Source organism: Diabrotica virgifera, chromosome 8, assembly GCF_917563875.1.
Source record: "Diabrotica virgifera virgifera chromosome 8, PGI_DIABVI_V3a".
In the NCBI taxonomy this organism is placed as follows: domain Eukaryota; kingdom Metazoa; phylum Arthropoda; class Insecta; order Coleoptera; family Chrysomelidae; genus Diabrotica; species Diabrotica virgifera.
Genome location: NC_065450.1, coordinates 3368169 through 3383354, shown reverse-complemented (window position 1 = coordinate 3383354; position 15186 = coordinate 3368169). Strand labels below are relative to the sequence as shown.

Genomic DNA, 15186 nt, shown 5'->3' with positions numbered 1-15186 from the left:
AAAGACGAAGACGATATTAAAAGATTTTTTTTTGCTTAGGTTCAAGTCATATTTAGACAGACAATTTATTAATACGTAAAAAATTACATTTTATAATAATATATACACATATATACAGTAAAATAATATATAGATTATGCCGGTCAGTTTCCATTACGCACATTCACTGGATTTCCTAACATTCCCATTGGAAACACTATTGAAGATTGTACAGCAAGGAATAACATGGACACACGCTTCACGCTAAGGTGCCCGTCATAGCGACTTTTTTTTTAAACAGACAATACAGGCAACGGTTAAAGGTAAGTAACATGAAAGGAGAGACAGTAGGAAAATACAACTACGGCCCTAACATTTCGCATTCACGCAACACTGTTTGAAGAGGAGGTTTAAATTTTCCGTTTGGTCCGTTTGAAAAATTCCCATAAAGTTGATCTAATGGTTGGGTTACGACTGCTTAAATACAGGAGAGAAGCGACGTACAATGGTAATATGATTTTTTGTTGGAAGATGGCTTCAAATAAAAATTTTATTGCTTCATTTTCCAATTTTAAGTCGCGTATAACTCGACAACGATCAATTTCAGAGAAAAATCACAAGAGACCTTTTTTATTTATAATGACCCAAAGAATCTAAAAAAAATTGTACGAACTGGAAGAACTGATTTTGTGAATTAAAAAAAAATTGTTTAGAGAATTCTTCGATCGCGACACCTTGTGGATTTTTGACCTTTTTACCTCTGTTTTAGTAAGTTTGTGCAAAAAACGAATCGGAATAAAAATTACCTAATGGGGGCGACGCTACAGTTGGTCTAATAAATATCAGCAGTTAATTGTTATCTCTTGTGAAGGTAACCTGGTGATTGATGAGACGATTATAAATGCTCCTGGGAGTAGTACTACTCTGGTGTCGCCTCCAACACCAATGCCTGGCACAAGTAGTACTATATCACCGTTACGGCATTTCGACAATTCCATGGATACTTCTAACACCGGCACCGTTATTTACAATTCTGGACCATGTAAGTATATTTTAAATATAACTGACAAACCTTTTTAACTTTTAACAACTTGTATTTTATTGTAAATTAAATAACATAAAAATCAGAGAAATGATAACAGAAAAAAGAAAACTGAGACGCAAGTGGAAACAGTTTATTTATATTTTGACCTTTTTTTATTTATAATGACCCAAAGAATCTAAGAAAATTGTACGAATTGAAGAACCTGATTTTTTGAATTAAAAAAAATTGTTTAGAGAATTTTTCGACCGCGGCACCCTGTGGATTTTTGACCTTTTTACCTCTTTTTTAGTAAGTTTGTGCAAAAAAACGAATCGGGAATAAAAATTACCTAATAGGGGCGACGCTACAGTTGGTCTAATAAATATCAGCAGTTAATTGTTATCTCTTGTGAAGGTAACCTGGTGATTGATGAAATAATAATAAATCCTCCTGGCACCAGTAGTGCTACATCATTCAATTCAATGGATACGAGCACCGGCACAGTCATCTATAATCCGGGACCATGTAAGTATATTTTAAATATAACTGACAAACTTTTTAACTTTTAACAACTTGTATTTTATTGTAAATTAAATAAAATAAAAATCAGAGAAATGATAACAGAAAAAAGAAAACTGAGACGCAAGTGGCAACAGTTTATTTATATTCTGTGTCTCTTCCCAGCCAGGAGAATTTGAAATCTCGACAGTCTGAACAATGAATTTTCTGTACCTACAAGCAAGTACAGCTGCGAGAAGAGTACACTCTGAAGATTTTAATTGGCGTGGTAGAACTTTTAGGAAACGCCATAAAAATAATATATCCAGAAAAAAGAAAGCTATAACAAGTTTTGAATCTTTTGTTCAATCCGAAATTCAACATGTATCTCTTCCCAGCCAGGAGAATTCGAAATCTCGACGATCAAATGAAAAATGTCCATACCATCAAATTAAAGAAGTATCTCTACAATTGGAAAACAAAGGTCTTTTGAATTTAAGAATTAATTTGGGAAATTCACAAATACAATGTAAAGACGAAGACGATATTAAAATATTTTTTTTTTGCCTTAGGTTCAAGTCATATTTAGACAGACAATTTATTAATACGTAAAAAATTACATTTCATAATAATATATACACATATATACAGTAAAATAATATATAGATTATGCCGGTCAGTTTCCATTACGCACATTCACTCGATTTCCTAACATTCCCAGTGGAAACACTATTGAAGATTGTACAGCAAGGAATAACATGGACACACGCTTCACGCTAAGGTGCCCGTCATAGCGACTTTTTTTTAAACAGACAATACAGGCAACGGTTAAAGGTAAGTAACATGAAAGGAGAGACAGTAGGGAAATACAACTACGGCCCTAACATTTCGCATTCACGCAACACTGTTTGAGAGGTTTAAATTTTCCGTTTGGTCCGTTTGAAAAATTCCCATAAAGTTGATCTAATGGTTGGGTTACGACTGCTTAAATATATAGGAGAGAAGCGACGTACAATGGTAATATGATTTTTTGTTGGAAGATGGCTTCAAATAAAAATTTTATTGCTTCTTGATCATACCGACACTGGAAATGGCCAATGTTAAAGAAAAACACTCTTTTGACTTTTTGTCTAGCTTTCGGAATTATTGTTTTATTCCTTTTTCAAGACTCTGTAATAATATGTAAAATAAAATATCACAATTCGTCAGTACAAGCTACTAGTCGTTGAGATTATTTAAAAAAAGCTTTATGTCCTTCAACAATACTAACACAAACATAAAATACAGAAAATAATGAACAAAATACATTCTAAAATTTGGTAAGGATAGTAAATTTTATATTTATCCTATGACATCTTTTGATGGTGTGTTTTAACTCTGATACATACAGAACAGAAAGAAAAAACAATCAGATTAAAATGGTGTTCTTAATATTGTATTTATTTTTAAAAACCAAGAGGTAATTTTACCCAGTTTTAAATGTTAATGTTTTATTCTCAAATCTAGTGCACTTCTTTTATTGTTTTTTTTTATTTTAGATTCTGAACATCAGGCAACAACATCCAGGGCAGAAGTAAACAGGGCCGATTTCGTGGACGACAGAACTTGTGAAATCTGCAATAAAGTTCTTAGTACTCATTACGCATTGAAAAGACATAGAAAAATTCACCGGAATAGAGCAGAAGATGACCATAGGGCTGAACAACAGCCTACGACACCTAGAGCAGACGATAACTGTAGGGCTGATTTCGTGGCCAACAGAACGTGTGATATATGCAAGAAAGTGCTTAGCACTCACTATGCACTAAAAAGGCATCTAAAAATTCATGCTAAAGACAAAAGATCACGTTCGTGTCAAATTTGTGGCGCGCAGTTTTTAACGGTCTATGCTCTAGGTGTCCATAAAAATCATCAACACGAGGGAAACATTCCAAAATGTGATATTTGTGAAAAACAATTTAGTACAAATTACCATTTGAAAAGACACATGGAAAGAGTTCATAATAAATAAGTGTGTAATTTTAATAAAATTAAGTGTGTTATCTGTAGTTCATTCTATCAGAATCTTTTGTTCAATCCGAAATTCAACATGTATCTCTTCCCAGCCAGGAGAATTCGAACTCTCGACGATCAAATGAAAAATGTTCATCCCATGAAAATAGTAGTGGTAGTGTAGTTCTATAGTTGTTGTGTAGTATATTTTCTTTGTAGTTTGTGATTTTTGTGTTATTGTGCATTTGTATATTTTAATAATTAATGTGAATAGTAAGAACGTACATAAATTCAATAAGTGTATAGATTCCTGCAAAATATTTAAAAAATGCCAAAGCTATCGAAAAAAAAAGTAGAAATTCAAGAAGACTCGTTAGGGAGAAATGGCAGAACTACTGACTATACCTCAAATTCAAATTCTGCTTTTGGTGAAACTACTTATTATAGCGCAAATTCAAATTTTGTTTCTGTTGAAAGTAGTTTATCTAATGCCCAAATTCAAATTAGCACCATACCTCCAATAAAGAATAATTCTTTGCTAAACAAATCTTTTGATCAAATTGTACCTACAAGCTCAAGTTTACCTCGGAGAAGAGTACACTCCGAAAGTATTAATTTTCGTCCTAGAAGAACCAGTTTTTTAACACTGAGACATGAAAAAGTTACAGCTTTGAGGAAGACACATAAAAATATGAGAAAAAATAAAGCTGTAACAAGTTTTAAATCTTTTGCTCAATCCGAAATTCAACATGTATCTCTTCCCAGCCAGGAGAATTTGAAATCTCGACGATCAATTGTGAATTTGGTCACTAAAAGATAAAAAAAAAACAAATGAAGAATGTTCATCCCATGGCTCCATTACAGAATCAGATATGGGTAACCAAGAAAAAAATAAAGAATTATCTATGCAAATATTGGAAAACAAAGGTCTTGAGCATAATCAGATCAATTTGAATTTACGGATTAATTTGAGAAATTCACAAATGCAATCGAAAGATGAAGACGATTTTGAAAAATATGTTTCATATTTGACAAAAAAAATTCAACCGGCATTAAGAAATATATTAAAAACAAGAAGGTGTGAAACAGTTACAAAAACAGGTATCGCAGTTGAAAAATCAAGAAATACTAATAGTCCACAAGATAATGGAAGCTCTAGTATGTATATACCACCTGAAGAATCATTGAAGAAGAAATTGTCAAATTTAATTGTTCGGGCTTCTAATGATTTGGAAGATGCTAACACAAATAGTGCAGATGAAAATTCGTCCCCAGATATAATAGAAACTTCGTATGATGATGCAAATTATTTTGAGGTTTTCAAAAGTTTGAAGAGGTATATGCCTGTAGCTTCCAGACAAGCCTCAGGAGGAGTGCGTGTCTGGTTTGGACGTTCTGAAAGTAGTTTGATATGGGTATTAATAAAAAAAAAATTACATTTTATAATAATATATACACATATATACAGTAAAATATTACATAGATTATGCCGGTCAGTTTCCATTACGCACATTCACTCGATTTCCTAACCTTCCCATTGGAAACACTATTGAAGATTGTACAGCAAGGAATAACATGGACACACGCTTCACGCTAAGGTGCCCGTCATAGCGACTTTTTTTTTAAACAGACAATACAGGCAACGGTTAAAGGTAAGTAACATGAAAGGAGAGACAGTAGGAAAATACAACTACGGCCCTAACATTTCGCATTCACGCAACACTGTTTGAAGAGGAGGTTTAAATTTTCCGTTTGGTCCTTATGAAAAATTCCCATAAAGTTGATCTAATGGTTGGGTTACGACTGCTTAAATATAGGAGAGAAGCGACGAACAATGGTAATACGATTTTTTGTTGGAAGATGGCTTCAAATAAAAATTTTATTGCTTCTTGATTATACAGACACTGGAAAATGGCCATTTTTTCATTTTTCCAATTTTAAGTCGCGTATAACTCGACAACGATCAATTTCAGAGAAAAATCACAAGAGACCTTTTTTATTTATAATGACCCAAAGAATCTAAAAAAATTTGTACGAACTGGAAGAACTGATTTCTTGAATTAAAAAAAATTGTTTAGAGAATTTTTCGATCGCGGCACCCTGTGGATTTTTGACCTTTTTACCTCTTTTTTAGTAAGTTTGTGCAAAAAACGAATCGGAATAAAAATTACCTAATGGGGGCGACGCTACAGTTGCTCTAATAAATATCAGCAGTTAATTGTTATCTCTTGTGAAGGTAACCTGGTGATTGATGAGACGATTATAAATGCTCCTGGGAGTAGTACTACTCTGGTGTCGCCTCCAACACCAATGCCTGGCACAAGTAGTACTATATCACCGTTACGGCATTTCGACAATTCCATGGATACTACTAACACCGGCACCGTTATTTACAATTCTTGACCATGTAAGTATATTTTCAATATAACTGACAAACTTTTTAACTTTTAACAACTTGTATTTTATTGGAAATTAAATAAAATAAAAATCAGAGAAATGATAACAGAAAAAAGAAAACTGAGACGCAAGTGGCAACAATTTATTTATATTCTGTGTCTCTTCCCAGCCAGGAGAATTTGAAATCTCGACAGTCTGAACAATGAATTTTCTGTACCTACAAGCAAGTACAGCTCCGAGTAGAGTACAATCTGAAGATTTTAATTGGCGTGTTAGAAGAACCAGTTTGATAACACTGAGACATGAAAAAGTTGCATCTTTTAGGACACGCCATAAAAAAAATAAAGCTATAACAGGTGTTAAATCTTTTGTTCAATCCGAAATTCAACATGTCTGTGTCTCTTCCCAGCCAGGAGAACTTGAAATCTCGACAGTCTGAACAATGAATTTTCTGTATCTACAAGCAAGTACAGCTGCGAGAAGAGTACACTCTGAAAATTTTAATTGGCGTAGTAGAACTTTTAGGAAACGCCATAAAAATAATATATCCAGAAAAAAGAAAGCTTTAACAAGTTTTGAATCTTTTGTTCAATCCGAAATTCAACATGTATCTCTTCCCAGCCAGGAGAATTCGAACTCTCGACGATCAAATGAAAAATGTTCATCCCATGAAAATAGTAGTGGTAGTGTAGTTCTATAGTTGTTGTGTAGTATATTTTCTTTGTAGTTTGTGATTTTTGTGTTATTGTGCATTTGTATATTTTAATAATTAATGTGAATAGTAAGAACGTACATAAATTCAATAAGTGTATAGATTCCTGCAAAATATTTAAAAAATGCCAAAGCTATCGAAAAAAAAAAAGTAGAAATTCAAGAAGACTCGTTAGGGAGAAATGGCAGAACTACTGACTATACCTCAAATTCAAATTCTGCTTTTGGTGAAACTACTTATTATAGCGCAAATTCAAATTTTGTTTCTGTTGAAAGTAGTTTATCTAATGCCCAAATTCAAATTAGCACCATACCTCCAATAAAGAATAATTCTTTGCTAAACAAATCTTTTGATCAAATTGTACCTACAAGCTCAAGTTTACCTCGGAGAAGAGTACACTCCGAAAGTATTAATTTTCGTCCTAGAAGAACCAGTTTTTTAACACTGAGACATGAAAAAGTTACAGCTTTGAGGAAGACACATAAAAATATGAGAAAAAATAAAGCTGTAACAAGTTTTAAATCTTTTGCTCAATCCGAAATTCAACATGTATCTCTTCCCAGCCAGGAGAATTTGAAATCTCGACGATCAATTGTGAATTTGGTCACTAAAAGATAAAAAAAAAACAAATGAAGAATGTTCATCCCATGGCTCCATTACAGAATCAGATATGGGTAACCAAGAAAAAAATAAAGAATTATCTATGCAAATATTGGAAAACAAAGGTCTTGAGCATAATCAGATCAATTTGAATTTACGGATTAATTTGAGAAATTCACAAATGCAATCGAAAGATGAAGACGATTTTGAAAAATATGTTTCATATTTGACAAAAAAAATTCAACCGGCATTAAGAAATATATTAAAAACAAGAAGGTGTGAAACAGTTACAAAAACAGGTATCGTAGTTGAAAAATCAAGAAATACTAATAGTCCACAAGATAATGGAAGCTCTAGTATGTATATACCACCTGAAGAATCATTGAAGAAGAAATTGTCAAATTTAATTGTTCGGGCTTCTAATGATTTGGAAGATGCTAACACAAATAGTGCAGATGAAAATTCGTCCCCAGATATAATAGAAACTTCGTATGATGATGCAAATTATTTTGAGGTTTTCAAAAGTTTGAAGAGGTATATGCCTGTAGCTTCCAGACAAGCCTCAGGAGGAGTGCGTGTCTGGTTTGGACGTTCTGAAAGTAGTTTGATATGGGTATTAATACAAAAAAAATTACATTTTATAATAATATATACACATATATACAGTAAAATATTACATAGATTATGCCGGTCAGTTTCCATTACGCACATTCACTCGATTTCCTAACCTTCCCATTGGAAACACTATTGAAGATTGTACAGCAAGGAATAACATGGACACACGCTTCACGCTAAGGTGCCCGTCATAGCGACTTTTTTTTTAAACAGACAATACAGGCAACGGTTAAAGGTAAGTAACATGAAAGGAGAGACAGTAGGAAAATACAACTACGGCCCTAACATTTCGCATTCACGCAACACTGTTTGAAGAGGAGGTTTAAATTTTCCGTTTGGTCCTTATGAAAAATTCCCATAAAGTTGATCTAATGGTTGGGTTACGACTGCTTAAATATAGGAGAGAAGCGACGAACAATGGTAATACGATTTTTTGTTGGAAGATGGCTTCAAATAAAAATTTTATTGCTTCTTGATTATACAGACACTGGAAAATGGCCATTTTTTCATTTTTCCAATTTTAAGTCGCGTATAACTCGACAACGATCAATTTCAGAGAAAAATCACAAGAGACCTTTTTTATTTATAATGACCCAAAGAATCTAAAAAAATTTGTACGAACTGGAAGAACTGATTTCTTGAATTAAAAAAAATTGTTTAGAGAATTTTTCGACTCCGAAAAAACGAATCGGAATAAAAATTACCTAATGGGGGCGACGCTACAGTTGGTCTAATAAATATCAGCAGTTAATTGTTATCTCTTGTGAAGGTAACCTTGTCATTGACGAGACTATCATAAATGCTCCTGGGAGTAGTACTACTCAGATGTCTCCTCCAACACCAGTGCCTGGCACGAGTAGTACTAGATCACCATTACGTCATTTCGACAAGTCAATGGATACTTCGAACACCGGCACCGTGATTTACAATGCTGGACCATGTAAGTATATTTTAAATATAACTGACAAACTTTTTAACTTTTAACAACTTTTAACAACTTGTATTTTATTGTAAATTAAATAAAATAAAAATCAGAGAAATGATAACAGAAAAAAGAAAACTGAGACGCAAGTGGCAACAGTTTATTTATATTTTGACCTTTTTTATTTATAATGACCCAAAGAATCTAAAAAAATTGAACGAATTGAAGAACCTGATTTTTTGAATAAAAAAAAAATTGTTTAGAGAATTTTTCGACTCCGAAAAAACGAATCGGAATAAAAATTACCTAATGGGGGCGACGCTACACTTGGTCTAATAAATATCAGCAGTTAATTGTTATCTCTTGTGAAGGTAACCTTGTCATTGACGAGACTATCATAAATGCTCCTGGGAGTAGTACTACTCAGATGTCTCCTCCAACACCAGTGCCTGGCACGAGTAGTACTAGATCACCATTACGTCATTTCGACAAGTCAATGGATACTTCGAACACCGGCACCGTGATTTACAATGCTGGACCATGTAAGTATATTTTAAATATAACTGACAAACTTTTTAACTTTTAACAACTTTTAACAACTTGTATTTTATTGTAAATTAAATAAAATAAAAATCAGAGAAATGATAACAGAAAAAAGAAAACTGAGACGCAAGTGGCAACAGTTTATTTATATTTTGACCTTTTTTATTTATAATGACCCAAAGAATCTAAAAAAATTGAACGAATTGAAGAACCTGATTTTTTGAATTAAAAAAAATTGTTTAGAGAATTTTTCGACTCCGAAAAAACGAATCGGAATAAAAATTACCTAATGGGGGCGACGCTACACTTGGTCTAATAAATATCAGCAGTTAATTGTTATCTCTTGTGAAGGTAACCTTGTCATTGACGAGACTATCATAAATGCTCCTGGGAGTAGTACTACTCAGATGTCTCCTCCAACATAAGTGCCTGGCACGAGTAGTACTAGATCACCATTACGTCATTTCGACAATTCCACGGATTCTTCTACCACCGGCACCGTTATTTACAATTCTGGACCATGTAAGTATATTTTAAATATAACTGACAAACTCTTTAACTTTTCACAACTTGCATTTTATTGTAAATTAAATAAAATAAAAATCAGAGAAATGATAACAGAAAAAAGAAAACTGAGACGCAAGTGGCAACAGTTTATTTATATTCTGTGTCTCTTCCCAGCCAGGAGAATTTGAAATCTCGACAGTCTGAACAATGAATTTTCTGTACAAGCAAGTACAGCTGCGAGAAGAGTACACTCTGAAGATTTTAATTGGCGTGGTAGAACTTTTAGGAAACGCCATAAAAATAATATATCCAGAAAAAAGAAAGCTATAACAAGTTTTGAATCTTTTGTTCAATCCGAAATTCAACATGTATCTCTTCCCAGCCAGGAGAATTCGAAATCTCGACGATCAAATGAAAAATGTCCATCCCATCAAATTAAAGAATTATCTCTACAATTGGAAAACAAAGGTCTTTTGAATTTAAGAATTAATTTGGGAAATTCACAAATACAATGTAAAGACGAAGGCGATATTAAAAGATTTTTTTTTGCTTAGGTTCAAGTCATATTTAGACAGACAATTTATTAATACGTAAAAAATTACATTTTATAATAATATATACACATATACACAGTAAAATAATATATAGATTATGCCGGTCAGTTTCCATTACGCACATTCACTGGATTTCCTAACATTCCCATTGGAAACACTATTGAAGATTGTACAGCAAGGAATAACATGGACACACGCTTCACGCTAAGGTGCCCGTCATAGCGACTTTTTTTTTAAACAGACAATACAGGCAACGGTTAAAGGTAAGTAACATGACAGGAGAGACAGTAGGAAAATACAACTACGGCCCTAACATTTCGCATTCACGCAACACTGTTTGAAGAGGAGGTTTAAATTTTCCGTTTGGTCCGTTTGAAAAATTCCCATAAAGTTGATCTAATGGTTGGGTTACGACTGCTTAAATACAGGAGAGAAGCGACGTACAATGGTAATATGATTTTTTGTTGGAAGATGGCTTCAAATAAAAATTTTATTGCTTCATTTTCCAATTTTAAGTCGCGTATAACTCGACAACGATCAATTTCAGAGAAAAATCACAAGAGACCTTTTTTATTTATAATGACCCAAAGAATCTAAAAAAAATTGTACGAACTGGAAGAACTGATTTTGTGAATTAAAAAAAAATTGTTTAGAGAATTCTTCGATCGCGACACCTTGTGGATTTTTGACCTTTTTACCTCTGTTTTAGTAAGTTTGTGCAAAAAACGAATCGGAATAAAAATTACCTAATGGGGGCGACGCTACAGTTGGTCTAATAAATATCAGCAGTTAATTGTTATCTCTTGTGAAGGTAACCTGGTGATTGATGAGACGATTATAAATGCTCCTGGGAGTAGTACTACTCTGGTGTCGCCTCCAACACCAATGCCTGGCACAAGTAGTACTATATCACCGTTACGGCATTTCGACAATTCCATGGATACTTCTAACACCGGCACCGTTATTTACAATTCTGGACCATGTAAGTATATTTTAAATATAACTGACAAACTTTTTAACTTTTAACAACTTGTATTTTATTGTAAATTAAATAAAATAAAAATCAGAGAAATGATAACAGAAAAAAGAAAACTGAGACGCAAGTGGAAACAGTTTATTTATATTTTGACCTTTTTTTATTTATAATGACCCAAAGAATCTAAGAAAATTGTACGAATTGAAGAACCTGATTTTTTGAATTAAAAAAAATTGTTTAGAGAATTTTTCGACCGCGGCACCCTGTGGATTTTTGACCTTTTTACCTCTTTTTTAGTAAGTTTGTGCAAAAAACGAATCGGAATAAAAATTACCTAATAGGGGCGACGCTACAGTTGGTCTAATAAATATCAGCAGTTAATTGTTATCTCTTGTGAAGGTAACCTGGTGATTGATGAAATAATAATAAATCCTCCTGGCACCAGTAGTGCTACATCATTCAATTCAATGGATACGAGCACCGGCACAGTCATCTATAATCCGGGACCATGTAAGTATATTTTAAATATAACTGACAAACTTTTTAACTTTTAACAACTTGTATTTTATTGTAAATTAAATAAAATAAAAATCAGAGAAATGATAACAGAAAAAAGAAAACTGAGACGCAAGTGGCAACAGTTTATTTATATTCTGTGTCTCTTCCCAGCCAGGAGAATTTGAAATCTCGACAGTCTGAACAATGAATTTTCTGTACCTACAAGCAAGTACAGCTGCGAGAAGAGTACACTCTGAAGATTTTAATTGGCGTGGTAGAACTTTTAGGAAACGCCATAAAAATAATATATCCAGAAAAAAGAAAGCTATAACAAGTTTTGAATCTTTTGTTCAATCCGAAATTCAACATGTATCTCTTCCCAGCCAGGAGAATTCGAAATCTCGACGATCAAATGAAAAATGTCCATACCATCAAATTAAAGAAGTATCTCTACAATTGGAAAACAAAGGTCTTTTGAATTTAAGAATTAATTTGGGAAATTCACAAATACAATGTAAAGACGAAGACGATATTAAAATATTTTTTTTTGCCTTAGGTTCAAGTCATATTTAGACAGACAATTTATTAATACGTAAAAAATTACATTTCATAATAATATATACACATATATACAGTAAAATAATATATAGATTATGCCGGTCAGTTTCCATTACGCACATTCACTCGATTTCCTAACATTCCCAGTGGAAACACTATTGAAGATTGTACAGCAAGGAATAACATGGACACACGCTTCACGCTAAGGTGCCCGTCATAGCGACTTTTTTTTAAACAGACAATACAGGCAACGGTTAAAGGTAAGTAACATGAAAGGAGAGACAGTAGGGAAATACAACTACGGCCCTAACATTTCGCATTCACGCAACACTGTTTGAAGAGGAGGTTTAAATTTTCCGTTTGGTCCGTTTGAAAAATTCCCATAAAGTTGATCTAATGGTTGGGTTACGACTGCTTAAATATATAGGAGAGAAGCGACGTACAATGGTAATATGATTTTTTGTTGGAAGATGGCTTCAAATAAAAATTTTATTGCTTCTTGATCATACCGACACTGGAAATGGCCAATGTTAAAGAAAAACACTCTTTTGACTTTTTGTCTAGCTTTCGGAATTATTGTTTTATTCCTTTTTCAAGACTCTGTAATAATATGTAAAATAAAATATCACAATTCGTCAGTACAAGCTACTAGTCGTTGAGATTATTTAAAAAAAGCTTTATGTCCTTCAACAATACTAACACAAACATAAAATACAGAAAATAATGAACAAAATACATTCTAAAATTTGGTAAGGATAGTAAATTTTATATTTATCCTATGACATCTTTTGATGGTGTGTTTTAACTCTGATACATACAGAACAGAAAGAAAAAACAATCAGATTAAAATGGTGTTCTTAATATTGTATTTATTTTTAAAAACCAAGAGGTAATTTTACCCAGTTTTAAATGTTAATGTTTTATTCTCAAATCTAGTGCACTTCTTTTATTGTTTTTTTTTTTTATTTTAGATTCTGAACATCAGGCAACAACATCCAGGGCAGAAGTAAACAGGGCCGATTTCGTGGACGACAGAACTTGTGAAATCTGCAATAAAGTTCTTAGTACTCATTACGCATTGAAAAGACATAGAAAAATTCACCGGAATAGAGCAGAAGATGACCATAGGGCTGAACAACAGCCTACGACACCTAGAGCAGACGATAACTGTAGGGCTGATTTCGTGGCCAACAGAACGTGTGATATATGCAAGAAAGTGCTTAGCACACACTATGCACTAAAAAGGCATCTAAAAATTCATGCTAAAGACAAAAGATCACGTTCGTGTCAAATTTGTGGCGCGCAGTTTTTAACGGTCTATGCTCTAGGTGTCCATAAAAATCATCAACACGAGGGAAACATTCCAAAATGTGATATTTGTGAAAAACAATTTAGTACAAATTACCATTTGAAAAGACACATGGAAAGAGTTCATAATAAATAAGTGTGTAATTTTAATAAAATTAAGTGTGTTATCTGTAGTTCATTCTATCAGAATCTTTTGTTCAATCCGAAATTCAACATGTATCTCTTCCCAGCCAGGAGAATTCGAACTCTCGACGATCAAATGAAAAATGTTCATCCCATGAAAATAGTAGTGGTAGTGTAGTTCTATAGTTGTTGTGTAGTATATTTTCTTTGTAGTTTGTGATTTTTGTGTTATTGTGCATTTGTATATTTTAATAATTAATGTGAATAGTAAGAACGTACATAAATTCAATAAGTGTATAGATTCCTGCAAAATATTTAAAAAATGCCAAAGCTATCGAAAAAAAAAGTAGAAATTCAAGAAGACTCGTTAGGGAGAAATGGCAGAACTACTGACTATACCTCAAATTCAAATTCTGCTTTTGGTGAAACTACTTATTATAGCGCAAATTCAAATTTTGTTTCTGTTGAAAGTAGTTTATCTAATGCCCAAATTCAAATTAGCACCATACCTCCAATAAAGAATAATTCTTTGCTAAACAAATCTTTTGATCAAATTGTACCTATAAGCTCAAGTTTACCTCGGAGAAGAGTACACTCCGAAAGTATTAATTTTCGTCCTAGAAGAACCAGTTTTTTAACACTGAGACATGAAAAAGTTACAGCTTTGAGGAAGACACATAAAAATATGAGAAAAAATAAAGCTGTAACAAGTTTTAAATCTTTTGCTCAATCCGAAATTCAACATGTATCTCTTCCCAGCCAGGAGAATTTGAAATCTCGACGATCAATTGTGAATTTGGTCACTAAAAGATAAAAAAAAAACAAATGAAGAATGTTCATCCCATGGCTCCATTACAGAATCAGATATGGGTAACCAAGAAAAAAATAAAGAATTATCTATGCAAATATTGGAAAACAAAGGTCTTGAGCATAATCAGATCAATTTGAATTTACGGATTAATTTGAGAAATTCACAAATGCAATCGAAAGATGAAGACGATTTTGAAAAATATGTTTCATATTTGACAAAAAAAAATTCAACCGGCATTAAGAAATATATTAAAAACAAGAAGGTGTGAAACAGTTACAAAAACAGGTATTACAGTTGAAAAATCAAGAAATACTAATAGTCCACAAGATAATGGAAGCTCTAGTATGTATATACCACCTGAAGAATCATTGAAGAAGAAATTGTCAAATTTAATTGTTCGGGCTTCTAATGATTTGGAAGATGCTAACACAAATAGTGAAGATGAAAATTCGTCCCCAGATATAATAGAAACTTCGTATGATGATGCAAATTATTTTGAGGTTTTCAAAAGTTTGAAGAGGTATATGCCTGTAGCTTCCAGACAAGCCTCAGGAGGAGTGCGTGTCTGG

The 15186-nt window shown here is 32.8% G+C and overlaps 2 protein-coding genes across 3 annotated transcripts in view; one reads left to right on the top strand and one right to left on the bottom strand.

The window, feature by feature from the left end:
- Nucleotides 1–15186, bottom strand: part of LOC126889719 (uncharacterized) — a 632478-nt gene that overhangs the window by 178677 nt on the left and 438615 nt on the right. The window lies entirely within an intron of this gene.
- Nucleotides 1358–13850, top strand: LOC126889723 (uncharacterized zinc finger protein CG2678-like). 2 transcript variants are annotated; one of them, XM_050658278.1, is made up of 2 exons: nt 1358–1528; nt 13347–13850. In XM_050658278.1, exons 1-2 carry the CDS (start codon nt 1486–1488, stop codon nt 13817–13819), a joined length of 516 nt encoding a protein of 171 aa, XP_050514235.1. In that variant the 5' UTR covers nt 1358–1485; the 3' UTR covers nt 13820–13850. The 2 variants fall into 2 exon arrangements, with proteins under 2 accessions (XP_050514235.1, XP_050514234.1); XM_050658277.1 differs by lacking the exon at nt 1358–1528 and adding an exon at nt 11646–11829.

What these genes read in the sequence shown, in the direction of transcription:
- LOC126889723 (XM_050658278.1), top strand. Translation starts at nt 1,486, where the DNA reads ATGGATACGAGCACCGGCACAGTCATCTATAATCCGGGACCAT. An exon ending in CATCTATAATCCGGGACCAT is followed by an intron (nt 1,529 to 13,346) that starts GTAAGTATATTT and finishes TTTTTATTTTAG; the next exon opens with ATTCTGAACATCAGGCAACA.